The 27,543-nt window shown below is 44.4% G+C and overlaps 2 protein-coding genes across 20 annotated transcripts in view; one reads left to right on the top strand and one right to left on the bottom strand.

Moving 5' to 3' along the window:
* Window positions 1-27,277, top strand: part of Smr (nuclear receptor corepressor smrter) — a 77,627-nt gene extending 50,350 nt beyond the window's left edge. For 14 of the 16 annotated variants that reach the window (XM_071705128.1, XM_071705131.1, XM_071705129.1 and 11 more), the window contains 9 exons: window positions 67-539; window positions 1,720-1,949; window positions 16,593-16,904; window positions 17,125-17,501; window positions 17,764-18,018; window positions 18,201-18,678; window positions 18,864-21,097; window positions 21,227-21,417; window positions 21,606-27,277. In XM_071705128.1, coding sequence (XP_071561229.1) covers window positions 67-539; window positions 1,720-1,949; window positions 16,593-16,904; window positions 17,125-17,501; window positions 17,764-18,018; window positions 18,201-18,678; window positions 18,864-21,097; window positions 21,227-21,417; window positions 21,606-22,368 — 5,313 coding nt within the window. In that variant the 3' untranslated portion in view covers window positions 22,369-27,277. The remainder of the gene's footprint in view (window positions 1-66; window positions 540-1,719; window positions 1,950-16,592; window positions 16,905-17,124; window positions 17,502-17,763; window positions 18,019-18,200; window positions 18,679-18,863; window positions 21,098-21,226; window positions 21,418-21,605) is intronic. The other 2 variants (XM_071705140.1, XM_071705139.1) reach the window with 2 other exon arrangements.
* On the bottom strand, window positions 2,197-14,534 carry LOC139771928 (uncharacterized). 4 transcript variants are annotated; one of them, XM_071705161.1, is made up of 5 exons: window positions 14,107-14,534; window positions 9,202-9,394; window positions 4,214-4,655; window positions 2,530-3,742; window positions 2,197-2,439 (listed from the first exon to the last, which is right to left on the bottom strand). In XM_071705161.1, exons 3-4 carry the CDS (start codon window positions 4,621-4,623, stop codon window positions 2,569-2,571), a joined length of 1,584 nt encoding a protein of 527 aa, XP_071561262.1. In that variant the 5' UTR covers window positions 4,624-4,655; window positions 9,202-9,394; window positions 14,107-14,534; the 3' UTR covers window positions 2,197-2,439; window positions 2,530-2,568. The 4 variants fall into 4 exon arrangements, with proteins under 4 accessions (XP_071561262.1, XP_071561263.1, XP_071561261.1 ...); XM_071705162.1 differs by having other exon boundaries at window positions 4,214-4,579; XM_071705160.1 differs by lacking the exon at window positions 9,202-9,394.
* Window positions 27,278-27,543: the final 266 nt, after the last annotated feature.

Genomic DNA, 27,543 nt, shown 5'->3' with positions numbered 1-27,543 from the left:
TTGGAAAATACTTATCAAATTCTCGATAATATCATGTGAGATAAATGTATCTTGTAATTGTTTCAGGTAAATAATACCAGCTCGACCATCGGACCTATAGATATTTTAACGACAGGCGTAACAACAAGGTTACAGCGGGAGCAGCAACAGAAGACTCAGGAGAATCCTCAGAACAGTTCGACAACGGGTACGTCTACATCCGCAACTAGCACCACGGTCACATCGAGTGTATCGTCAACAACTGTTGCAACTACGGCAGTAACGACGACGACGACTCCTTTGAGCTCGATAGCGTCGGGCGTTAGCGTAACGACGGATTCCATAACGGCGTCAACGACAACGACAACGACATCTGTTCTGAACACCACCGCGACGTCGAGCGTCTCAACGACGTCGACGGCGCCCAGCGCGAAGGATTCCAGGGAGGCGAGTAAGGAGAATAAGGAGAACAAAGTCGATTCGAAGGAATCTCATTTCATAAAGGTAGAATTGAAAGAGGAACCGCAAGAGCCAACGTCGGGGAAGGACATTAAAGTAATGTACGTGTGACTTTTTAAATCTTTGTTTTAATTAAATTTTACGCAACATCTTGTTTCACGTAATTTAAGTATGTATGAATACGTACTTAAAGGTTTTACATGTGTAGTTGATTATGCGATTATTAAATTTCGGAGTTATTGAGATATGGCATATAGAAAGTATCAGTACGGTAGAACGTATTTTAATATGTACGAATATGTTGATTGAATATTGTTACGCGCATATCGTATCCTTTAGCTTTTATTTTTTTTTATTTCCTCAAGTGTGCAGTACGTGCAAGCGCACAGTACGATATTAATCATTTTCTATACGCGAATAAAAAATAAAAAAACTTGCGCGGCTCATTTTGTGCGAAACGCGCATATCAATTGGTCCCGATTCTGATCTATATAAAAGCGTGTACGCGGACTGATTGAATGAACCGTATCCATCGGCCGGAAGATATTCATTCTGCAAACACACCCCACTCCAACGAACCAATCTCAATATTGTCCACGGTGGGAGAGGGCGACCCGCGAATACCCATTTAACGATTACAATACGCCGCTCGGCGGCGCATGGATATTACAAAAACGCGCGCAAAAAGGAGCTTAATCTGCTTTTTTTTCGGCGCTATACTAATAGAGATAAGTTTTACTTATCGACGGTGATCTCGCGCGATAGCCGAACGGAGGAACAAGTCGTTGAAGGGTGGTAAACGGCTTCGGGGATGACGGGGATACGCCAGGAGTGATGAACGGGGCAGAGTGAGGTAGATGTGGCGGTGGTGGCGGCGGTGGCGGCCTGAGAAGGGTGGGTGGGAGGGAGATCAATTATTAGCAGATTGTAATGCTAATCAATGGTTACCGGTTAGTGGATTATGTTTACGTAGGCTTTCATCACCGTAATTGACTCGATGGTTGGAAATGTGATTCTGCCCAATGAGAATGACGAGTGTCGAGAATTCCCTGCTGCTTCTTAGGCATATATACACACAATCAGCAAAATTTTATCGAGGAAAATATTTTTTTATCACGACGAAACCTCACGTTTTATTTTTTGAAAAGTAGAAATACGATTGAAACAGAATGTTCAATGGATTGTCGTTTAACACGAGCGCGCGCAAAGTTTATATTTATATTTCATGCGGTTTGTATTTGTTTAAGTAAATTTATTTTATGTGCGTCGATACTGTTACAGAATGGAAGGGAAAGGCACGCTGTCATCATCTGCGTCTTCATTGAATAACGCGACGAACGTTTCGACCATCCAGTCAGATTTCAAGGAATCCAGTAAAAAGAAGCCGAGTTGCAGGGATACGAGCAGTGGTGCTAATGTGGCAGCTAGTAGTAGAATAAAAGACAAGAAGAAGGAGAATCATACTCCTATGGAGACTAGTGACGAGGAGGCACCGTCGATCGACGTCATCGGTAAGTTTAGAGCTAATTGATATTTTGTATCTTTGTTTGACGTTAATTGGATTTATCCCGACCTGTAGTTTTAATATATTTTAATTTAAACCTTGAATTTGAGAGAATGCATGGGCGATGCGACGCCTAGCGGCGTCGGTGCGAACTACTGATTTTCACCGTCACCGCGCGAGCGTGTACCATTGGTGGCGTGAACCGCCACACTATCCATTAAACATAAATTAATAATTATGTAAATCTTTTTCAATACGTAGAACGTTTGTTTTTTAATGATTTATACATTTCTGAAGCATAGTCAGCACATTACATTCTACAATAGTTTGATTCGATTGCCGATCTATTTTATTTGCAATTAAATATTCAACACGTGCGCAAATATCGATAGGTACTTAACATTTCATCTGTGAAGTGTCTTTTCTCTTGATCTTGAGCGGGGAATCTCTTTTTCCTTTCCATGGGTGTTGATGTTGGGAATAGATAAAGGAAGAATCTGGAAGCATTAGAATTGCACATTAGGAAAAAATATTGCTTCTTTTTGTCGCTTAAAGGGAAGAGTTTGTACCGTTATTTCAATATATACCTAGCGAGAAAGAGAGAAAGGGAGCCGTGTCTCTTTGTTTCACGGAGCATCCTGGGTGGATGACGCGTCCGCGTCACGACTCGACGCATTCGCTCCATCCGTGGTGCTTTGCCTCTCCTCGTCATTCGCGTGGCAGAGTTTCCGGTGCTTGTGCACGAAATAGTAACTGGGGAACTTGCAGCCGCAGATCTTGCAGGGATAGTACTGCACGTTTAGATCCAGCAATCTGACCTCCCGTCTATTTCCGCGTGCGGCATCTTGACGCGATCCGTGATTAACGCTCTCCCTGCCGCCGCCTCCGCCATCGTCGCTGCTGCCAGTCGCCTCGTTGATCCTCGTCGGCAACAAATGCCGTTTGGCGTGCTTCCTGTAGCAGTACTGCGACTTGAAGGTGTGCTTGCAGTAGTCGCAGGTGTAGCAGCCGCCGTTGTTGCTGTTGTTGCTGCCGTCGTTGCTCGAGTCATTGTTGGGGCTACGCGCGTGGTCACCCCCTCGCGTCGCCGGCGCCGGTCCGCCGTTCTCGTCGTTCTCGCTCGACGGATCCTCGCCCTCCGGCAGCTGGCAACTCCTCGGCGGACGTGTCGGCGCACCGTGTGGTCCGTGCGACGTCGCCGAATAATTCTCGTTCAAAACACGGTGAAAACGCACCGGTCCGTCGCAGCACGCGATGTCGTACACCACGGAAAAGACGGTACTCGTACTGGAAGCCTCCTTCGCGCTCGAGACTCGGGCTCGGCGACGAGACGAACGTGCTCGGTCATGCTCCGATATCGCGGCCGTGTCCTCGTTATCATTGCTGTCGTTGCTGCCGCGGTTGCGATTTGATGCTCTGCTGTCGGCGGATGTTATTACACACGGTTTGCGTGGTTGATCGTTAGACGATCTAGCGGAACGATCCTCGACCTCTTCTCCTCGTTGAGCCTCACGTTCTGTCGATCTGTCGCTGTTATGGTGCATGGGCGAGTGCGTCCGCGAAACGGAGGACGGAGCCGGCGAGATCGAGCGCGACGGCGACGGTGCTCTCGTCGCAGAACTCGCCGTGCTGCTGGTCACGGCAAACGCGGTGAACGCGGCCGCGGCCGCGGCCACGAACGGCAGGGTGGACACGGTAGACACGATCTCCGGTGTTCTCGATCTGTTGGAGTTCAATCTCGGACGTTTGTGGTGCGCCGTCGACGGCGAGGACCGCGGCGACTTCGACACCTCGCCAGCGCTGCAAATATTTACATAATTTTCTATTAATCTTGAAATCTTTAAATAATTCTAATTCTTTAAAGATTCTCTCTTGAAAAGAAATTATTATGTATAGATGTTATTAAAATTTAATGCCATGCGAATCACTTATATTCGAAGTCGAATAATTTAAGTTTACGATTAATTTTTTTCAAAGGAACGTCATGGCTAAAACGAGATAAAAATTGAAAATCTATTTTTTAAATTCTCTTTTCCGAACAAATAATAAGAATTTCTAGTTTACTGTAGAGTATACTGCCTTGGCTAAATACAAAATTTTTTTAAGCAATCATGATAACAATATAAATCTCAAAAGATTAATAAATTTATTGGATTAATCTCATTGCTGCTAAAGATCTTGTATAAGATCTCTAGCATATGAAAGAGATAATTCTTCTGATTTATACTTTAACACCAAGATAAGGTCATCCAAAAAGATCTGATCACGAACCTGTAATGCGCGCACTGCTCCTGCTTCTCTCTGGGCGCGATAATGCTGATTCCGGGTGGTATGGTCGGTTGCATCAACGGTTGCATCGATGGCGGCAGATGCGACATGGCAGTCGGTGCCGGCGCGGCCGGTGGGTACGCGAGCGGGGTCGTCGGGGGCCAGCAGAGCGGTGGGCCTACTATCAGCCTGCTCGGTATAGGTCGTAGGATGCTGCCGGCGGTCCCCGGCGGCGACCCGGTCGTCGTCGACACAGGCGTCGGCATCGGCGGCGTCGGCAAAGACGGCGGTGCCCGCAGCCTCAACAGTGCGGCCCTGCACTGCTCCAATGCACCCGGCATGTGCAACAAATGCGTCGCCAGCAGCACGCTGTAAACGTTGTCCAGCGTCACCTCCAACCGTCCGGTGTACATATAGTTGAGCAACGGCGCGAACGCTTCTCCACCTAGGTCAGACCGAGGGCCCGGGATACGTTAAACGCGAGTTGATACTTATATACTTCTTTGATTTTGTTTGACTTGCGAAAATTAAAACCTAGCGACACGCGTAGTTTTCTAGTTGAAGGATTTAGCCTGCTAGGAGAGAAATAATTGGTATTCCTAACGTATTAGTATCCGCATGATTTCGCAAATACTTAAGCATTAGAAATTATATTGGAAGATACTCTGTTTATAACAGATTTGGTTCACGAATTGTGAATTAAGATACGCTATAGATTGCTTTTGGAGTATCGTGATTTTTATTGACATAACTGTCCGACGAATTGAATTATTTTATTGGAGAACGTTTGCGATACGAGCGGGAAACGCTTTTGTTTGCAAACACTGCAAAAATAGACTTATGTCACTTGTGAAACGAGTGATTCAATTATTGGATTGAATTGAATTGAATTGGATTGAATTGGGTAACTATTGGAAAATCCTAATGAGAGATTGGAAGTAACAATGACTGCGCGACCGCTAAAAATTTGTTAATTATTCTCGTCTCGCTGTTGGCTTATTGTAATTATTCGAAAATAGTTCTGAAAACATTGTATTTTGTCGTGTCACAAGAAAAAGCAGAAAATATTAATACTGACAGATAATTCTTTGGGCACTTTAATTTTACATTAAATACTTTGACAAAAATTAATTTTTAATTAATTTGATTGATTATTTCTAAGTATTCTCAATTTATCTGAAATAAATTTTTTCTCGCATATAGATTTTATAAATAAATCGAGAGAGGATAGTATCACGTAGTCTTCTATTGAACTCTGTTCTCGCGAGAGCGCGACAGCCGATATATCGTTAGTGATCTAATTTGTGATCTGTATTTACCGATGGACGAGACCGACACGGAGGTGACCGGTCGCTGCGACTGTTCGTTGGTCGCCGTGACGGCGACGGTCGCGCAGGCAGGGTCGAAGGGTGAGTTCGTCGACGACGTCGTCGTCGCGCTCGCAAGCAGGGCCTTCAGGTATCCACTGTGAGCCGCGAGGACACCCTTGTGCGCGACAAATTGGTGCTCGCCCTCGTTACCGACTCGCACCACCGTGTCGGGCGGCGAGAACGTGTCCTGAAGACAGGGATAGCTGGTGCCGGTGGCACCGCCACCGAACCACGCTCTGTATAAACCATACATCGTCGTTCAGTCCTTTGTGGGTCCGATTCACTTGTCCACCGATGTAGATCCTTGGGTAAAGAATCCTTTCAACTCAATTTTTTCACGAACATTTAAATCAGAGCGTCTTAACGTCGTTCGTGACGTGGGGAGGAATTGCAAACGAATAGGAGCTTTGCGATTAGGACCCTATAAGCACTGATCGGATCGTAGATTGATGTCGACACCATCGTTATTTGCAAGATCCACAAGACGGAATCAAAATTCTTTTACGCATTCCTTCACGATCTGTTAAATGCTTCGCGATTTTTAAGCTTCATTAATTCGAAGTCCGATCGTTTCTCAGATCGAATGTCTTGAAAATCGTGTCACGATGATCCGAAAGTCACCGGTCGATCTCTCACGCGAGATCAGCGCGTATACAAGTCAATCGAGATACCACGATCTTGGATTCGATGCGGTACCGTTCTCGCGAACGCTCTCGGCGCGGGCCGATCTCGCGGCTCTTCGTGATTTGAACGCCGGAACGCCGGCTGGCAGGCACACCATCGTCGCACTGTTTATCAGCTGCGCGTAGACGCGCTCGGCTTTTTCGAGCCGAGCTTCTACCACCTACGCCGCGCCGCGTAGGGTTGGCTCAACCCCCTTCGGAGCGACCGAGAACCGCCCCCAACGAGCGCAGATTGGCGGCATACGTCGCAATCGTGGCTGACTTGCACCTGCGCCCGGAGAATCAGTCTTCTCTACCGCGATACTAACAGGATGCGCTCCTGATCGTGCCCTCGTTTCACGCACGATATACGAGAGATGCGAAGAATTCGCAGACTTGGAAAGATCCTGTCGCGTCTCGTTAGAAGGGATAACGGTAATTAATCTTTCACAATTAAGCGTCGTTTATCCCGCGATTAATTCCCTATCGAGAACAAAATCAAGAATTAGATAACAATTGTGCAGATAAATTGCGGACCCTCTCCCCTTCAGAAAATTTTTGCACGAAACAGTTTTGAATAAGACTTGACTTCTACGATCTACATATAGATAACACGTCGCGATGCGAACGCGTGTATCGTCTCAATTCAGGGTGTAACCATGCTATTATGTCACGCTACGTTATAATTACGAGGCTCGAGATAATAACACGTTTAATTCTACATGTTGAAAATCATATGAGAATCTTGAAACTTGAATGCTATTTCTCGTCGCGCGAATGAATATTAATTGATTGAATGTTAATGGATATATTAATAAGAATATTAGGACATATATATATTAATAATTGGATAAATATTAATTGATTGCGTACGAAGATTGTATTGGAAGAAGAGCTCGCGATGATAGAAATACCACATTCGAAATATTACATTGTCCAGATATAATCGTCAGTTAAATCTCTGTTTTCAATCGACGAAGTACTCGGCGATTCATCGACGTTTCTTGAATTAAAGACGAGTTTAAAAACTAGAAATTCTCTTAAGGAAGAAAAATAGTATCTCTAGAATTGTAATCTATCGAGCAATAATCGACATCGTAATTAAAAAAATATGCATAAAAAAATGGATTCTTCTCACGTGCGGCGAGAAACAGCATCGCAATTGTGGCGATAAAGGCTGATCTATTTGTCGGCTTCAAATGAGACGTTAAACGCGATGTGGTGCAAACGCGAGTGATAGGAAAAGACGAATAAAGAGAAGAAGAGATAGGAAACGTCTTTCGAGAGCCGACTGGATAATGAGAGGAGAAGAGCGCTCTCGCCTTCCGGAAAACGATCTTTCGCCACGAGATGATGCGTCTTTTGCCGGTCTCTTCCTTTCTCTATCTTTCTCCCTCTTTTTTCGTTCTCTCTCTCTCTCTCTCTCTCTCTCTCTCTCTCTCTCTCTCTCTCTCTCTCTCTCTCTCTCTCTCTATCTCTTTCGCTCTCTTTCGCTCCGAGACCCTCTTGCCTGCGCCTGGCCTGGCCTCTGATGTTTTTCATCAAATTAACTCTCGCAGCATGAGAGAGTACGCGCTTCTCTTCACTCCGCGGCGCCGTGTTTGCATAATATCGTTTATAATTCAGCTCGCGCTGAATTCCACTTTATTCCGGAGCCACGATCGTTCGCTCCGGCCCTCTTCTTCGTTCTTTCCTCGTATACACTCCACCCGGGGAAGGCACCCTGCTCCACCTCTCGCGCGCGCGCTGGGTGCTCGGTACCGCTGCGAGACCACCTTTGCTACTCGTCCTCTCCCTATCCCTCATATTGTCAGCGGTTTCGGTTTTCATTTACGAGGAAGCCGAACGATATTTGTTCCATTTTTCTTTTTATTTCTCCGGGAGGGAAGTTGATTGACAGTTGACTGGCAGAATTACGATCTTCGATGATTAGAATGATTTTACTTTTTTCGTATAACGGGTAAAATCTTAGATTCGCTTGTTTTTTATTGCAAGTATAAAAGGGTGTTATATATAGAGGACATATTTTGGAATATCCGTATACTTTTCATTTTTTGTTATAAGAAAATTATTTGTCCGAGCTTGAGTCGATACGATGGATAAAGAAAACACATCGTTTCCTTTATCTTATTTCGCTCATCTTGGATGACCGTTGGCCAATTCGGTCGCCGATTTTTCGCGATGCGCTCGCGTCCATAAACAAGTCCGATCGTCGTCGGCGAGAATCCAGGGGTCCAGAACGGAGACTCGGCGATTACGCGCATTTCCCAGGAGGCCGTCGTCCCAAACCAGAGCTAACAGAGGCAACACCCCTCCGCGCTTTCCATCCGTCTGGTTGTCGTGTCGACCCCCCCCCCCCCCCTACCGCAACGTCGTCGCGATCAGCGAGTATCGTCGAGATTGTCGTTACAATAGCAATCAAACAATGTGGAATACAATAGACAAGTACCTTGAGAGAAGAAAAAGTTCCCTAAACGTGTCACGTGAACGCTTTTCTCGTCAATCGTCTACGCCTTCGCGTAAAGCCCATAACACAAAACGTAACAATAACAGTAACTAACTATAATAATGACTGTAATAATATAAAATAAAAATAGTATAGATAGAAGTTAAACGAGTTACTTGTAAAAATGCCTTCAAAATAATGACAATTATACATATTCGCTTTGGGATTATTTCGAAAAGATACGTTTTCGTTTAATTGGCTCGTTCGCCATTATCAACGATCACTTTAATCGGGAAAATGGGAATTCGCGCGTATAGGGCCCCGGGACTCCCCGCACCGGAAATAATCGAGGGCGGCGGAAGAGTACACATCGGCGAGGAGGGGGATCCTCACTCCCGGGATCGTCTCTCGAGGAGACGAAAGAACGCTCGCGGTTTAATGCTTCCAACGTCGGTCGAGACAAGCTAAGCAAACACTTTTCGCGATATTACCAGGCCCTGTGCGCGGACTTACCGCATGTTCTCCGCCGCGTTTCTGTAGGAGCTCTCTCGAACCCTCTCCTCTCTTCTTGTCTCTCCGGTTTCCTCTCATCTGCCTCATCCTCCTGGTTTTTCTTCGTGTTCTCCTCCGTAAGGAAATAAATCACTGTTTCGATTTATTTATTTATTTGCTGTTTTGCGCGTCATCGACTGTCCATAATAGTTTTCTGACAAATGGCATAATTAACTGTACTGTGTGATAATATAAATTGATGTCAAACTTTTTTTTTAAGTCACGATAACATTCTTTTATGCTACATTTATGCGCGTATTTAAGTAACAGTAAGGCACTCTGTTGCGAAGAAGATCGGGAGAACGGAATTATTAGTGATATTTATTGTATCATTATGTGGCGGTATTTTCTTCAAGCTCAATAATTTGATTGCAATGCGCCCTTTGCTTGAAAATTGAATACATTTTCTGGGTAATATAAATTAAAAATGCTTTAGTTGAAATGTCAAATTTATTTACTATTTGCTAAATAAACTTATTTTCAATTGAATAATTTTTTGATAGATTTTTCCAACGAGGTAACGTAGGTATATATGGAAGTCTCCTATTTTAGTAGGAAAAGTTGATGAAAATATTACAAACGATCTCAACAGAAATTTGCGGATAAATCAAGATACAATTTTTTAGGAAAATGTTATTTTCTTTAGAAAAAGAGTATTTAAGTAAAGTTAAGAAACGAATTATAGCTAATCATAATTTTTATATATTAATGTTTATAAAACTAAGGTATATATATACTTTCTTATTAAATTTTTCTACGACGTTTATTTCCTTATAATCGTAGAAGATTCAAGGTTCTTCCTCTCTCTCTTTTTTCTGTTTGAAATCCAGCAGTATTCTGTTCAGCAGTATCTCTGGATTAATACACCGTGGAGACACGCGAGAGAGCGATAACTCGATAACATGCAAATAAATGGCAGGGGCTTGCTCCTAGATCACATACGTCATAATTAGAGAGTAGTCGTAGTCAAATTGTTGGGAAAATTAAATGCCCGGGGATTCGTTCGTCATGCCGGTCAGCGGGTGGTGGTAGTGATGAGAACGGGGGACGAAACAGGGGGAGGGGGGTGAAAACCCGCGCGCGCGCACCTGGCACGAGCTAATTAGCGTCTTGATTTACTTAATCCCAATTAATGCCTCCGCTATGCTGTCTCTCTCTCTCTCTCTCCCTCTCTCTCCCTCTCTCTCTTCGTGTTCTTGTGTGCACTAGGCGGTAAGCGGGAGCGCTATCGCTCGAATTCGGCACGGGCGCGCGTTTCCGCTCCGCAAATACCGTCGGATTATACACGTGTGAATACACACGGCACGGCTAATGTGCCGAGGCCGTCAGAAACTCCTCCGTGCGCGTATCGCGCGTTCACCTGTACGAATTAACGCTACTTAGCGCTATCGACTCGTCCCGTCCGCTTCTCCGCCGCGGTTATCTGTCCGTTCCGCACAATTGCACGATGGGGCAAAGGGCGTATTTTGCGCATTCGAGACAACAGAGTAATGGAGGAGGCAAAAAGGTTCGTGCGGACCACAAGTCCGAAATAAATTTTTATATGAGAGAAATTGGATGTGGCAATATTGAAAAGATATCGTGGACACTATTGTGATGCTGTAATTTGCTTGTCGCATTGCCAAACTCTAGAAACGAAGTAAATTTTAATTTTTAATACCAATTTCCTGTTTTATGGTCCGCGTCAGGATTTTCAATCCCGTCGACAGTTTTATGTCGTTTTCTTAAATCATCTTTCGTTTTATTATAATAATGGCCTCTTTGTTTCTCGACGTGATAGTAATTGTGATGTAAAAGATCGAAAGCGTTTGTGCATTATTTTTGGATATCAGAGTATCAAATTGCTAAATGACAAATTCTCGCGGGATGAATTCGCAGCATCGGCATGCGGTAAATCGATATCGCACCATCGTCCATCCGGCGGTATACTTTACATTGTTCCCGAGAACGTCATGGTAGGCTAATCACCGTAATTCAATCAGCCGACGAGATGTTTTAAAGGGTCGCGCGCCCGCGGGAGGGTGGACCGACGGTCTCGTCATCAGCGACAGCAACCCCCTCGCTCCCGCTCGCCCACGTAGCGATTGACAGATGTTATTTACACAAGTAGACCGTGATCCAGCCCGGCACGGCTCAAGCGCCACCGAAACGCTACAAGCGATTCCATATTTACATGGCCCGTTTCCCGCTAACGATAATCGCGCAGGTGGCTCGTCAAAGGAGAGAGGGATGGGCCATTACATTGCGCAGAGAGATACAAAGATGCATATTTACACGTTATTTATTCGATGACATTCTTTGCTACAAAAAAATGTCTGTAATTATAAATTACGAGTATAAACTCATTAATCGTCTTGATACACATTTCAGTGTATTTTTGGCAAGTACATATATTATTCCTCCTTTATTTATTTTTGTGCATAAAATATAGATTTGAATAAATAGTACAATTTTGTGGAATCGATATTTATAACGTGGACAAAATAGAAGAAGTGGCTTAACGGTAGGACATATTTTTGTTTACAGTACCAGTCAGAAATTACGCATCTTTTTAGACGTTCCTGATTACGAATCTTTTTAAGCTGCAACGAGGACGCGTTTCCGGCGGAACGCGGCGTTACAGTGAATTTATTGCACGTATTACCGCATCCTCACAACATCGACCGTTCTTTTTGTTCGCCGGACGGTGCGACGCGGCGCGAGCGCCGGAGGTTGGAATCGCGAAGAATCGCGGCGCGTGTTTGTTTTTAATCATTCTCGCTGGAGCCAGCGCAGGAGAGAGCGTAAATCTCATAAATACATAAATACAAAAATGTCAGCCTGGAGCGAATTTGCAGCGGCCGGGCCGCCGCGCCGCGGGCGGGCGCGCCTCCCTTTTTAGTCCGCCGTGCGTTTGCTTTAGACTTCTCCGCTTTTTCTCCTCTGAGCAAATCGTGCCGATCGACGCGTTTTCTAAAGCCGAACCGCACAGAGAACGCTAAAGCGCGAGGGGCTTGTTCTCCAAAGAGAAATCGCCTCGTGTCCGAATGGATTTATTTGTTTCAAATTTTTGCGAACACCGAAGATAATCGCGACGCTGTTAAATGCGACACTTTGATGTTTCCCTGTAAAACATAGGAAAAGCTGATCAAGCAGTAAAACTTAAAATTGATCAAAGAATCGAAAGAGAGGAAAAGAGAGGTCGGTTTCGCAACGGTTTGCACGAGACCAAAATCAAAGGGAATATTTTATTCGGGGGATGTGGGGAATCCCCGCGAGAAAACGACGCGAGCAAATGTCCTTTCGGGTTTGATTATCCACCAGTTCAGCTGACGATTACTTTTGGCCGATCGTAAAAATTCGATCATTCATCAATTACGCGAAGAAGTCTGTACGCTGTTTAATGCATGGCCATTCAGTGCATTGCAATTTTACAGGAGGATGTTAAGAATAATTACACACGCACCACACTCACGTACGTGTAATTATGCAGGCTAGTGGCTCTCTGCGAGATTGTGGAAAGGAGACGAATTACACTCGAATAACGTCTTATTACGGGAGAAAGAATGAAGCAAAGTGGCAAATTATTCGCGGCATGGCCCTTATGAAATATTCAAATTACCCTTCCTCCATCAACGAACTTAATTAGCGCGGAGGTAATGTCCCCCGTTCTCGCAGCCACATCTTTTTTTCATTGGGTTTATCGTTTGAGCAGGGTTTGACTTCGGCCACGATGGTTTTTATTTCGCTAACACATTCAATTATCGTGCCTCGATAAATCATTAAAGTATCTTATTGCGAAAAATTTAATTATTTCCTCCTGTCCTAATATCAGATCTTTAAGATCGTAAGTTATAAATTTGGCTAAGACAACCACAAGGCCACGCAAACAAAGGCTCCGTCCGTGTTTTGAACTTAATTTGCTCGAAAAAGCCGCTCGATATGACGAGATAATTTGTTTCCGCCTAACATTGGCCGACTGCAATATCGCGATTATCGCGTAACTGCGCATGGGTTCTGTATTGAATGGATTCTCGTATAAATTATTCATTACGACGTTTCATCCAGTTTTAACTCTCCTTTACCTACCCGACCCGCTCTCCCGAGATCTCCCCGCGTATTACTTTGAGTGTATGGGGAACGAGCTTTGCGAATTATTCCACGTGACATGTGCGTTATATATTCCACAGGTATATTGTATTCGCTTTGTACTATCGGTCGCTGTTGGTATTGCTCTTGGTGAAACGAACGCTCGAAGAAAAATCTCGTTGAAACGCTGAGGAAGTGATTACTATAAAGAAACGAACGTCATATTTCGCATAAAAATATGAAAACTCGTCTGATATAAAATAAGAACCTTTTTCTATTACATTTGTTATTCTCTCTCTTTCCCTCCCTCTTTGCCTCAAAAAATTTTTCTATTGAAATCGGAGAATCCAAAACGATATAGAAATGAGAGAAATTTAGGTAATAATAGGAAATATTATTAACATATCAGTAATATGCGGCACCGACTCATGAAGATATTCGAACGTTTTATTAATTAAATAATACTGCACGTATCAAATTTATATATAATCTAAATATTTATGTACCTAAAATAACATGGAATTTACACTACGCGTTCGAATTTAATTATGTTATTGTCGATCACGTAAATGACAGACCGCGAAAAATCGAGGCACGTTGTACATTTCGTCCGCGTTATTCTCGAACGATCCGATCGGGCAGCTCGGATGCGGGGGGCGGGAGTCCGCGATACTTGGAGATACGCAAATGCGCAAAAATTGCCGTGCAGCATCCTACTTGGCCGGGATTGGCCTGTCGATCGCGGGGCAGGGGCGCGCGAATTACGCGAGAGCGATTTTCTCTCGCTCTCGGGAATACCTGTCAATCAGTGTCGCGAAATCTCACACGGCGTGTTATCCTCTATCCGACTCCCCGGCAACTCTTCCAATCGCGGTATTCGCTAGGTACTCGCGTCCGCGCTCCGGGCACCCCCGGCGACTCCCGCTCGCCACCGCGCACTGCACCGCCGAAGCGTTGCACGAGCGCGACGTCACATTGATAATTCCGTGTCAACAATAATCCCGCGTACGATCCAAAAGAGGCGCGGGACGCGCGGCATCGGCATCGGCGTGACAGGTCACCGGAGAGCAGACGCGCGCGGCATCCGGAGGTCCGCGATTCGCCGCGATGCGATGTACGAATTTCGAGAGAGAAAGAAGGAAAGAGGGAGAGAGCCCAGGAGTATATCGAACGCTAAATAATTGGCGACGCGTCAAGCGACCATCGTTTAATTCCGTATTTTCATCCGTATTTTCGCTGAATTAGATTAATGCCAGAACAACCGCGACGCGATTGCGTGGTCGCGTCTTAATAAAGACGGTGTCAAATTTATTTTTTTATCTTGTCGTTCAATCCAGATTTCCGAATCTTTGTAGGAAATGGAGAGATAATTATACTTCGCTAAGTAAATATTTCGTAAATTTCAGGGAATATACGGAATAAAATGTTACGAGTAGCCTCTCCGAAACCATCGAGCGTAACATCAAATTTTCTTTTAATTTCTTTTAATTTCCTCTTGTCTGATGTTATTATTTTGACAATTTATTTTACAAAGGCTCATCATTTCGCGGGATTATTAGGTGTGCTCGATTTCGCGTGATAATTGTCGACGGGAGTAAATTTACGCAGTATCGCGCATGGAGGTACGGAACTATCAAAGCGATCTTATTTAGGAGCGAGCGATGCCGACGTTTGCGGGAGGCTAAGAACGAACGTCAGAACTTTTTAATTGGGCGTCCTTAATTAGCCGAGTCCCGAGTAATTATACTGTCTCTCGCTCCGTTTCCGTACGCCAACCCTCTCCCTCTCCCCGCGCCGCGCCGCGCCGCGCCGCACCGCTCGCGCTCGTGTTTTCACTCGGGTTACTTCCGCGGCTCGTGATTAACTATATTTACTCAATTTCATAGCGGATAAACGCGAGTACATTCTCTAAATAGCTGTCGGCAGCCAACCCCGTTTTGCGCGTTTATTGTCGAATGAGAGTACCATGAATATCTGATTCTCGTTCGAATTAACGTTTCTGGGCCGTGATTCTGTAACTCGTTATGCGATTCTGTATCGTTATCGTTATCGTTATGTTGTCGTTGCGCAGGTATACTTTATGGTAAAAAAGCTGCGCAACGATACACAACGAGTTACAGAATCGCGGTCCTGGGAAATGTCGATTTTACTCTAGAAAATATAGATAATGGAAGGATTCACTAAAGTACTTGCTAAAGTACTTGAGATCGAATGCTTCAGTTTGAGCGTTTAATTGAAGCGCGTATAATCAGGGGCATCAAGATCAATCGCAAAGTTTGCGGATGTAGGTATAGACATATATATGTCTATATTTTTATCTCTTCATATTTTTAAATGATAAGTAAACGATAGAAAATATACATTAATATTTTCTAGAGTTCCTGGAATTTCTCTTTTGATTGGAATAATTCACAATCTGGTGTGATTTTAAGAAAGCAAAAAAAAAGGGAATACGTTTGAACATATTTTTATTTATCTCATTTTTGGCGTCTACTCCAGTTTACTAGCGAGCTTCATCGAAATTTCATTTGGCGACTCTAACGACTCGGAATGGCACACGATCGGCCATTATCGCGCCGCGTGCTCGTCGCGTTTTGTACGCGTTCCGCGTATCGCGCACGGGCTAACACGCGGAGCGCCGTGCATTTATATTTCACGGCGGGCCGCAGACACGTTGGCGTTGCCGAATCGCGTCAATAGACCGGCCCCTTTGACGTTTTAGCGACAGTGCGCGTCATATCGCAATTGCGCCGCGATAGGATCTAACACGCGCGGCGGTGCAGCGGTGCGGCGGTGCGGCGGTGCGGCGGTGACGTGGTGGCGGTGGGCGCATTGCATATGCACCATCTGATACAAGCGTATCGTCGCCTCGTCCCGCTCTCCCGCGTGCGCTTTTATATTTTATTTGATTTTTATCTGCCGTCCCTCGCGGCGTATCAGCGCGAAACACGCGCTCACTCGTTTCAGAAACGTTTTCCCGCTTCGATCGCGCGGGACGATCGCAGGACTTCACCGCGTTACTCGCGAGAGTCGCGAGAAAAGCGAGCGTTTACGGCTACAATTTTGTAAATTTAGTTTATCGAGAATCATTCGGGAAAGGTTCTTCTTGAAAACACCTTAATCAATTTTTTTCTATTCTTCCGTAGATTTTTTCTACGAGATCAGATTGTCTGCAGTTTGATCTTCTTGCATTCTTCAAAGAAAAGTCACTATTTTATATGTCGTTACTCCGTATCTTTTATTATTCCTACGTGTCCTCTACATATCTCTCATTATGGTTTCAGAAGGTGGCAGGCAGATAGGGCCTCACGCTTGCACGGTGTGCCAAAACGTCGTTGAGGGAAGCGCGCATAGCCGCGCGTTACCGCGTAGCCAAGCGTCGCAGTACGGCCTACGGGAGGACCAAGTGCCGCTCGGTGCGCGCGTCTGCAACACCTGCCGTTGTAAGGCCGTCCGAGGACGTTACACCGCCTGCCCGCTGCCGGGCTGTCCGAATCTGAGCAGCTCCAAGTCGAGAGTGAAGCGACTGAGAGCGTTGCCCTCCAAGTGGCTCGACCTGCCGCCGGAGATCCGGGAGCCAATCGCTCAAGAATTCCGTGAGTATTCCTCGCAAATTTTTATAGAATTTATTCGCGCGCGCGTGTATGTAGAGGGCAAATCTAAATTTTATCATATAATTATATGTACCACACTGTCTCTTTACATCTCTGTGTCTATGTGTTTTATATTTTTATCTGAGTTTTATGAAAATACTTGACGAATTGAACTTTGTTCAAGTGCTTATACTTGGTGACTAAACCGTCCCGTTTATTTCAGAAATACCGAACAGCGCGACGAAATGCTGCTCGGCCTGCTTCAGCCGAATATCGCGTCGTTTAGCGCCGCATCTCGCCGGCGGTACCGAAGTGTCCGAAGATGGTGCCGATGCGTTGTCACGTCAGTGGACGGACGAGGAGCTCGAGCAGCTCCGCAGGGCGCTCCGGGAACACGGTACCAATTGGCCAAAGGTCGCCGAGCAGATACCTGGCAAGACGAATCATCAATGCAAAAACTATTACTTTACTTACCGAAAGAAACTGAGTCTCGATCAGGTCGTGGCCGAGTATTACGCTTCGTTGGGTGAGGAACGAAGACCGTGTCTGACTGATGAAGAGGAAAGCGGTAGTAGTACCAGCAGCTGCGATGAGCTAGCTGTAAGTGTTTTTCACGAGTTATTAAACATTATTTTGTTTAAATATATGTTAATTTGAAGTCAGCATTTGAAATGATAAGTATATACATTTACGCGTTAGAAAATATCATTTCGCTATTCTAAATTACAAACAAAATTAGTTAATATTGAATTGTTTTTGGTGTAATTATTAATTTAAATTAATTTTTTAATAAGAGATTGCGTGTTAAATTAAATATTTTCTATTTACATATCAGTTAGTCTGACGCTATTTTTTCTTCCAGGTTCACGATTCGAGTGACACAGCCAGCGCAGGAAGTCCAACTATGACGAGCAGTAACGCAGCATCGAGTGGTACTACAGCGACATCGTCATTACCGATGTCTTTCCAACGATCCACCGAACAGAAACTTGGCGAGAAACTCTCGGATATATCCGTGGTATCACTCGTGCCACCCGGATCGTCTCATCAGTCTTCCAGTAGCGGAACCGCTACCGCTACATCCGGTGGCAGGGAAGATTACGACAGTTCTGCCACGGTAAGACAAAGCTCTTCCTTTTTCAGGTTTCAGTTTGTCCTGCATAAAATATGCATGCAATTAGTCTTATTTCTTTGTATTGGCATCTGAAAATGATGAATAAAATGGAGTTAAGAAACAAGATGCAAAACAATGTTTTCGTGCGATAGGACCGTCTGATAGAGGTGCGCTAATTGTTTCAGGAGACAGCGGACGAAGGTCAGGGAGGTGCTGACTTAGATAATGGCAGTGTTGTGGTGTCTCTGACAACCTCCAGTAGTAATACGACATCGTTGCAACAACAGAGTCAACAACAGAGCCAACATCCACAACCACCACCAATTGTTCATTCGCCACCTTCAACAACGAGTAATTCCAACCCGCTTACTGTTAAGGATCTTATGCTTGGGGTCATCGAGATGCAACTAAAACGTGCGCCGAACTGTCCACCACCCGACGGCGGTGGTTCGTCAGCACCCAATAGCTCTAGCACTCCGACGATATCTAGTATCTTGAAGACCGATCATCGTAACGACATAACGTATGTCCGTGGTTACAAATCGTCATCAAACATGGCGAACACTGCGTTGTCTAATAGAGATACAAATCTAGCAACACTCTCCGTTGTTTCGGGGCCGCATCATGCTCATCGTTCTGCTTCCAGCCCTCAGCAGATTGGTGGTAAGTTTATTAATATAATATCATTATATATAAAATTCTTATATAAAACTTCCTTGCAAAATAATGACTTTTTATCATATTTATTCAAAATTCATTCTTATTCTTTTGCTCTGTGAGCGTCTTATGTCACTCATGATTCATTAGAAAAATTAAATGAACTCACGATATATTTCTTTTCCTTTTAGGCCAGATGCAGGCCACCATTACTCCTTGTCCACCAGCTGTGCCGAGTAGTCAAGCTTCGTCTTCGGACTTGCTGCCTAAGGAAGGTTTGGTCGTTATGCAAGTGCAACAAGCGCTTCGAGAAACGGAAGGCACGTTAGATTTGAGTATCAAAAAACCAAGACTACAACAAGATTACAATCATTCGATGCAACTTCACAAGCCGCCGACGGTCACGCTCTATCGACCGGAACCACCACCGGGCGCGTATTATCATCCTCACGCGCCTCATCCCGAGCAAGGACGTGGCGCGAAAAGTCCATTGATTTATGCTTCGTCACCGCGACCGCAAGCACCTATTACACCCAAGATGAACAAAGTCACCGTACCACCGCCTCATCCCAAGCTATCTCCGAAATTGAGCAGCATGGGCACACCGGGTCACAAGGGTGGCTCCATCACGCATGGCACGCCTGTATCCACGGCGCGTTATGAAGGTCTTTTGCGACAAATGACGCCGCCCGGTAATCCGACAGTTACTGGTGCTCCAAACGCTAATGAACGAGGCGGCGGCAGCGCTGTCAATGCCGGCCCCGCTGTCTCGGGAACGCCAAAAGATACAGGTGGTTCAATTACTCAAGGTACGCCGGTGCTTCCATTCGCGGTAGACAAACGCAGTACGCCCATATACGATTATCATCGTACCATCCGACATTCGCCTGTCACGAGCGGTGGCAATGTTCCACCACCACCACCACCGGGACAGGGTCCTACAAGTCAGGCGTCGCCTGTGGTAGTGAGCCATGGCGGCAGCCAGTACACTTCTTATTCCACCCCCGGGCGACCGCAACCTAGTTACACGATGGAGCAGCAATTATCCAGCCGGCAGATCATCATAAACGACTATTACACAAGTCAGCAGATGCATGCGCGTGCTCGTGGTAGCAGTAACGCTGGTGCATCTGTTGCTGCTGAGACAACTGTTAAAAGCGAGCCGCCACCGCCGCCGCCGTCGTCGTCCACTCTCTACTATACCAGCACGCCTCCTCCATCACAGACACACACGCAGCCGCGGCAAGGCGTCATTCAGAGGCACAATCCGCAGAAGCAAATGCACTATCCACCACCGCCACCTGGCTTGGAAGCGTTCTCCAGTTTAGTGGATGTGGCAGTACAGCAACCCAGTCTTCCGGTGCCACATCCGCACGGCCATCCAACTGCATCCGGTAGTGGTGGTCACGAGGGACTCGGTAAGACAATGGCGGATCGCTTGTTGGCCGACCGTTACGACAATAACCGAGCGTTTCGCGAGCAAGAGATACGGCTACAGGAACATCGTATGGCGGCAATGCAGGCCGCGGAACACAGATTAGCAGTAGCGGCTGCGGCGGTGCAACATCAACGCGACCGAGATAGAGAACGCGACCTCGTTCATCTGCGGGAAAAGGAGGAACAACGTTTGCATCGCGAAAAGGAATTGCAACAGTTAGAGCACCGTCTTGCGATACAGCAGCATCATCAGCAACGTGAAAAGGATCTCCAGCAGCAAGAGCACCGTCTCGCCCAACGAGAGAAGGATATGCATGCCGAGAATGTTCGTTTATTACAGCAAGCCCGGGAAAAGGATATCCAACACGAGCACCGGCTACATCAGCAGCGGGAAAAGGAAATACATCAACAAATGGTAGCGGCTGCCGTGCAACGCGAGAAGGAGCATGAACATCGACTGGCTGTACAACAGCAACGCGAGAAAGAGATGCAGCAGCAGGAGCAGCGACTTGCCATTCAGCAACAACGCGAGAAGGAGCACGCCGAACATCGCTTGGCCGTGCAGCAAGCTCATCGTGAACGGGATTTGGTGCTTCATCAACAACAGCAGCAGCAGCAGCAACAACAGCAGCTCCAGCAGCATATTCAACAGCAACGTATGGAGGCCGAGAGACGACACATGGCGCAACTATACAGAGATCAACAGCAACAACAAATCGATAGAGATTCGTCGAGACTATTAAGCAGCGGATTGTCACAGTCCTCCAGGCTGCAGCAATCTCAGCAGTCTCAACAACAGCAGCAACAGTCGTCATCGTCGTCATCGTCGCGACAGAGTCAATCCTCCAATCAGCCGAACGAGACTCTCACAGCCGCCAGTCTGATTGACGCTATCATCACTCATCAGATCAATCAGAGTGTCGATAATTCTAGTGCAAGCGGATCCTCGGCCAATCAACCCGCGCGTGCGGGCGACCGTCTCTTTCAGGTAGCTGAACATATCTTTATTTTTTCCTCAAGTTCGTTGTACGATACGCTTCATTTTAAGAAGCTTTGCTTTTCGACATTGCATGTCACAATCTCATTCTTTTCCGTAAGTTGAATCCGTCTTTTGTAGGGATTTCATCGCGAAACTCAGCAAGAACCTAATGGTATAGCCCATAGTCCCGCTGGTGAAGGTAGCGGCGGTGGAAGTGGAGGAAGCGGCAACGGAAGTGGCGGCAACAAAGCAATCACTTTCGGCGAACATGTTGATCATGTTGTCTCTAAAGATTATAACACGCCTCATTCGTCGTACAGATCTTATGGGTGAGTCTCCGCGCAAAGCAAGCGTGTCGTTACTTTAGCTCGACATTACAGCTCGCGACAAAAAATTCCGTTCTGTAAAACTACAAATAAAAAAAAGGGAAAAAAATTCGAATACTTTTCTTAACTACAGTGTTGGCGAGTGTTATGTCGTAAATAACAGGAATCTTTTTTTATTTTCTAAACAATAGATATCAAGTTTCCGAAGATCAGTGGAAGAGACGAAAAATTAATGAGCCGGACTCGGTGAAGACCGGGGATGAGCGTCAAATAATACGCGTCGCGCAACAGCAGCAGACGCAGCAGCATCAGTCATCGGGAAAGCAGCAATACCATTCGGTCGAGCCAGTTTCGCCGCCGGAGGCAACTACTAATCATTACGGACGTCGCTTCTACGAATCGAGCACTGCCACATCCACTTCCGGAACTCCCTCCAACAAGCCGCATCAGATATCGCCGTTCGATTATGTGAAGAACAAGATCGTCGAGGTGATGCGTACTGAGGACGACAAGGCCGGTGGTGGCGGCGGCGATGGTGGTGCGGGCTCCGACAGGAACGGAGGCGGTAATTCCGTCGTTGTATCTGAGAAGGATGAAAAGGGGGCTAGTGCGGGAAGTATGGAGAGAAGCCCGTCGAGTGGTGGCAACGGAAGCGGCGGCGGCGGCGGCGGCGGAGGCGGAGGCGGCGGTGGTAGTAGCGGAAGTAATGAGATGGTGGTCGACGATGCGGGTGGACCGAATCCAAGTACACGCGAACAACCACCGCCGCCACCCGCGCCTGCAGCTACCACCACGTTCTATCCATTTAGTGCGTTAGGGGTACACACGGGACCACCGCCGGCTCCGCCACCCGCCACAGCCACGTCCGTCTCTGTGACGAAATCGGAACAGATGCAGGCCGAGCCGGCGCCGTTGCTCTCCTCGCAATACGAGCCGCTCTCGGATGAGGATTGATAGTCCTCTATAACCGCTCAGCGTTGTAACTGTTCTTACGCTAAACTGGCATATGCTAGCACGACGATGCACGGCTATTACGGATGCAGAGAAATGCTGTGGCATACGTCTTTTTAGGATACTCGCAGATGATCATCGATTGAAACAATGATTGGTTATATTGGACGATTTATCGACGCTTTACGGGCAATCAGAAGCCACACTGCGTTCTTGTCGGTCGCCAAATCCTAATCTAATTTAAGAGACTTCTTCTTTTTATATATACGCATATAATATGCATATGTAGATATATACATATATATATATAAATGAGAATTTGCGATCTCCGGCGAGGTAAGTGGAGAAGTATGATGTTTTAAACAAAGTCCCACACACATATTGTTGTTTTACGAACTCTTTGTAACTTGATTGTATTTTTAGTCAAAGATCATTCCCGCGTTATGCAAAGAGAGGTAAACACACACACATTTACGAAACAAATACTTGATTTTATTTACCTTCTCACGGTGTTGCGCTGGTTTTCAGTTAAATACATAGCGACGAATAGTTTTATCTAATAATTAGTTTTTTGCGATGTATAATTTATAATGCCGATATGGACATTAAAGTTATCTGTATAAATATATGTATATGTACACGTCAACGTGGAAAAAACCTATTACATTTGACCCCCGCGATTTTGATGGGATCCTTTTTTAAAATCTCGCGAGTTAATTGTATAGGTTCGGATTTTAGTTTAGCGAAATTTTATTAACGCGATGATTTCAAAAACATTGTTACATGATCGTTAAGTAACATGTACTCGCCTATACATATACATATTTTTCACTTTTTAGGTTTTTCGATACTCGCAGATGTATATGTGTACGTTAGCGTTTCATTTCGCAAAGGAAACAAACCGGGATCGGTACTCGATATATATCCATTCTATTTCGTACATGTACTAATATACCGAGTGCGCGAAGCTTTAGTCGTTCGATCGAGGTGAATTATTTTTTACGTTGACTTGGGCTTGATCAGTCCGCAAAAAGACGTCGGTATACGCGCAAGCATTCGATCTGTGAAACATCTAGATCTATATATGTATATCCCATGTTCACAATACAAACGCTTCTTTTGTACATAACTGAAAAAAAACTATATATATATATATATATATATATGTAATCGTTAAGCGATAATAATATACAACGCTAATGAGGGCGTGCGTGTTTTTATTTGGAATGAGTCTGTGATGTATCTGGGATTAATAGGTTCAACTGTGTTACATACCAGTGCAAAGCATAGTCTGTAGTTCGAACTGAAGATGAGAGAAAAAAAGAGAAAGAGAGAGAGAGAGAGAGAGAGAGAGAGCAAGGGAGATGGAAAGCGCGAAATACGTCGAGGAAAATGCCGTACAACGTATTCTGGCACACGTGGGTAAATACGAGATGGCTAATCGAAATATTCTGGCAACGAGAATCAACTTTCGACGATCGTTCTCATCTTGGTGAGGTGGGTTTGAGAAAACGGGAAAAAAATCGTAACACAAAGTGTATTGTACATAGTATATAGTACATATTAATTTCTAAGTTGAACAAGTAATATGGCTAGATAATCCGTACGCGCTATTGTATAAGGAGTTTAGGTTTAGTGATGAAATCGACGTAGCCAGCATTTAGGAGTTTAAACAGCCACGAACTGATTTCAGGGGGAAAAGACTTTCTCCCGAACTCTACCTATTAAATAAATGATGGCAAAACAAATATGCAGGCGATTAAATTGATGGAATTATCATTCGCAAAGCGAAATTGGATGTAGATTTATTTTAATCTGTTTCGAACAAATCTGAGAGAGAAAGAAAGTGAGAGAATGTGTACGCTCTGACTAGACTATCACATACACACAATGCGCAACACACACGACACATAACACGTGTATCATTATCATACATACTTTTTTATACAGCCTAATTTTATATTTGTAGCTTCAACTGTTTTGCGATCTGCGCCTTATTTCTTCGCCATCGTGACACCCGACGAATTCTACAAACGTCACCGCGAGAGTTACTTCTTTCAATTGCTGCGCCGTGTGAGCTCACCTGCTTCTGCCAGATTGCGCCTCGATTATATGTATATGTATATTCCGTGTCGTTTCTCGGACGACTGAGATATCAAGACTACAGAGATTCGCTAAAGACGACTGCCTCCATTCGCACGCCAGCGATCAGACGATTAGCCCTCGTAAATTTGCATTTTCGCTTCTTCTTTGCATCTTCAATACAGCGAGTGTATCCTCGGTCCAGGTATTATTCTCTTTTTAACTTCTTGTTTTTATTTGTTCTCTTACCACCTTCCATAACAAGCGTCTGGACAAGAGCAATTTGTGATGTGCTACTCGTCGATTCTCTTTATCCTTCGCATGAAACTATTGAAACATGCAACATATAAATAAGAAAGCAAAAAGATGTTTAAAAATTTATACAAAATGCTAAATTATTATATTCTAATTATACAAATTATATAACGTAATTAATTGCTATATTACATAATTAAATGATTAGATGTCATCTTTCTCTTCATTTTTGCTGTTCAAAACATGCAAAAAGGATTATTACTTCTATGGTTTAAAAACAATAACTTATGCGCATGTCACGTCGAAATTTTACAATCAATTTTTTTAATACAGTCTATAGTCTATAGTTTGATTTGTTTTTTGATGAGAATCGACGAATTTCGCGGAACACTGCACCTGTCACAGAGGCGCGCACCTCCAAGGATTCTTCATTGTACAAAATATAATTATTGAGGTCCTGAAAAAACTGTCGAATGCTTCCGGAGTATAAGTGGAGATGGATATGTATATCGTATAGATAGATGTAACACATAACAGACACATACACACACACACACACACACACACACATACATACCGAAGCAAATTAATCTAGTTAGCCCGAGGCATGCATAACATTTGCAAACAATAGCGCGACAGCCGTGACTCGATCTTCGTACTTCATACTTAGAGAAGAGTGTCCTCGGCGTCACGTTTCTCCTCCTCGTATAGTACCTGAGCGACACACAGAGCCCTGCGTTTAGCGATCGCCCCCGTCGTGATGAAGCGCGAGGAGTGGTGCGAGTGGTCCAAGTCCGGCACGAAGAAAGAAACGTCGGAAAGACGTTTTATCGTCTTTAAGCCTTAAGGGATACCTAGAGAATAGAATATCGCAAGAACTCGGTGTATACCAAGTCAAATGTCTCTCTTTATCATTACATTTTTCTCACGTGTCTCTGTTACATTGTTCATATAATCTGTTACACATCTCGTTCACAATAAATTCGTATGAATACTCGCTAGCGCCGGGGAGAACCGCACCACTCTGCCAGGTTGAAGATCACTCGCGCGATCGAGGTACGCCTTGACTTCAGGAGCAACTTTGAACACACGCGTGTGTAAGGGACGGGTCTGCGTGTACATATAAAGCGAAAACACACATAAAACAAACATATATACATACACATACAAAGGATCGTTGTGAATTTAAACCCCCGCTCTGTTGGAGAGAAGAAAATCGGCGTGTACATATAATGCGTGACATGTAGCGAATACACACCAACTCCTTTTCGTTGGTACATATTTAGAGAGATCTTCAGGGTGTCGGGTCTTTCGTACGGGTCGATTATTCGCAGGCGATTTTCACGTTTCTCAACGAACAGTCATCTAATCTGTTTCTTTTTTTTTCAAGCGTTTGATAAAACTTTACAACATAATGAAAAATTAATTATCTTTTATCTCATAAAAAGATTATTATACATTACTGAAATGTTACTGAAACCATAAAAAAAATATATAAATATAAAAATTAAAATATAAAGAAATATTTGAAAAAATATTTATTTTTTTATTTTACTTATAAATATTTTTTCTTGAAATTGTTTCTTGGTTTTATATATATATATTTAGCTATGTTATATAATTACATACATATTATATAATGTAACTGTGAATAACTTTTTCTAATGTATAAGTAATTATGTAATCGTGATTATTGATAGACATTTTATCATGATAATGAATCAAAGTCTAGAGAACTTGGCTTAGCTGCCTTTAACAAGTGTTTGAAAGAAGAAAAAATTAGATGGTTGTTGTCGCGAAGTCTTCAATTGCATTCGATTCTTCGAGGGAAATCGTCTGTGCGTAAGCAATCTCAGGTACGATGCAGTACTGTAATACAATAGATGTAAGAAGTGGAGAAAGAGAGTGGAACACCGACGACATCTCTTCCTCGAGAATGAAAGAGAGAGCGAGAGACGCGTTTTTCGCAGCAAAGATAAGGCGAAGCGAATTTCATCGCTGTAACTACCGTACGAGTATCATCTAGATTAGAGAAAGAGAGAGAGAGAGAGAGATTTCGACGACGTGAAAGCGTAAACGTCGCGTGTATATGTACCTAGACTCATTTGTAACACGTCGAGGAAAGATGATCGACTAATTTGTTCGGTGTGTCTATCGTTCGATCCCTACGACGTACGCGGAAGACGACAAGCCTGTACATAGTGATATGATAACGCCGAGGTACACACAGCTCCCTCCCGATTGTTGTATCATAATAATATAATATTAATATTAACAAAAAAATAATAATAAACGCATATGGCGCGATCGCAGAATTGTCAAGCTAGGATAAAAGAAGTAAAAGAAAAGGAAGAAAGACTATCTATGAAACGTGATTATTATCCACGAAAACACGCTCTGTTAATGCGACTAATTACAAAACAAAGTAACTGAAAATTAATTATAGCGAGCGAGAGCATACCACGCCTACAGTAAAACTACAGATGTAGCATACACGATAATATTATTATCAAAACAGTTCAATGTAAATTGTTATTTTTGTTGAAATAAAAATCACCTCCGTTATAATAAGGAGCATCTCCTCGCTTTCGCCTTTTGATTTCGCTCCGCATCGTTCCTTTCGAACGAGACTGCTGTTCTACCAAAAGAAAAAATTAATACTTGCAAAATACGGGATGAGCGAGAAACAAATTCAAATAAGAAATTAACGCTTTTTTTTCTGCCGATCGTGGGGCCTAGTTGAGAACATTCGTTGTGGAAAATATCAATTGAAGCGAGTCGCGATACTCCATATCAGGATGCAACATATGTGTATCCCACTTATGAGATGATAATTATCGG

This window comes from Temnothorax nylanderi, unplaced genomic scaffold (genome assembly GCF_030848795.1).
Source record: "Temnothorax nylanderi isolate EJ_2023f unplaced genomic scaffold, tnyl_v1.0 TNYL_tig0045_pilon, whole genome shotgun sequence".
In the NCBI taxonomy this organism is placed as follows: domain Eukaryota; kingdom Metazoa; phylum Arthropoda; class Insecta; order Hymenoptera; family Formicidae; genus Temnothorax; species Temnothorax nylanderi.
This window is presented reverse-complemented; position numbering and strand designations above follow the sequence as displayed.

Bases quoted from the DNA above. Each gene is read 5' to 3' on its own strand.
- LOC139771928 (XM_071705159.1), bottom strand. From the start codon at position 5,833: ATGTATGGTTTATACAGAGCGTGGTTCGGTGGCGGTGCCACCGGCACC. The intron at 4,656-5,529 runs GTAAATACAGAT...GGTCTGACCTAG, and splicing joins CGTGTCGGTCTCGTCCATCG to GTGGAGAAGCGTTCGCGCCG. The intron at 3,743-4,213 runs GTTCGTGATCAG...AAATATTTGCAG, and splicing joins GAGCAGTGCGCGCATTACAG to CGCTGGCGAGGTGTCGAAGT.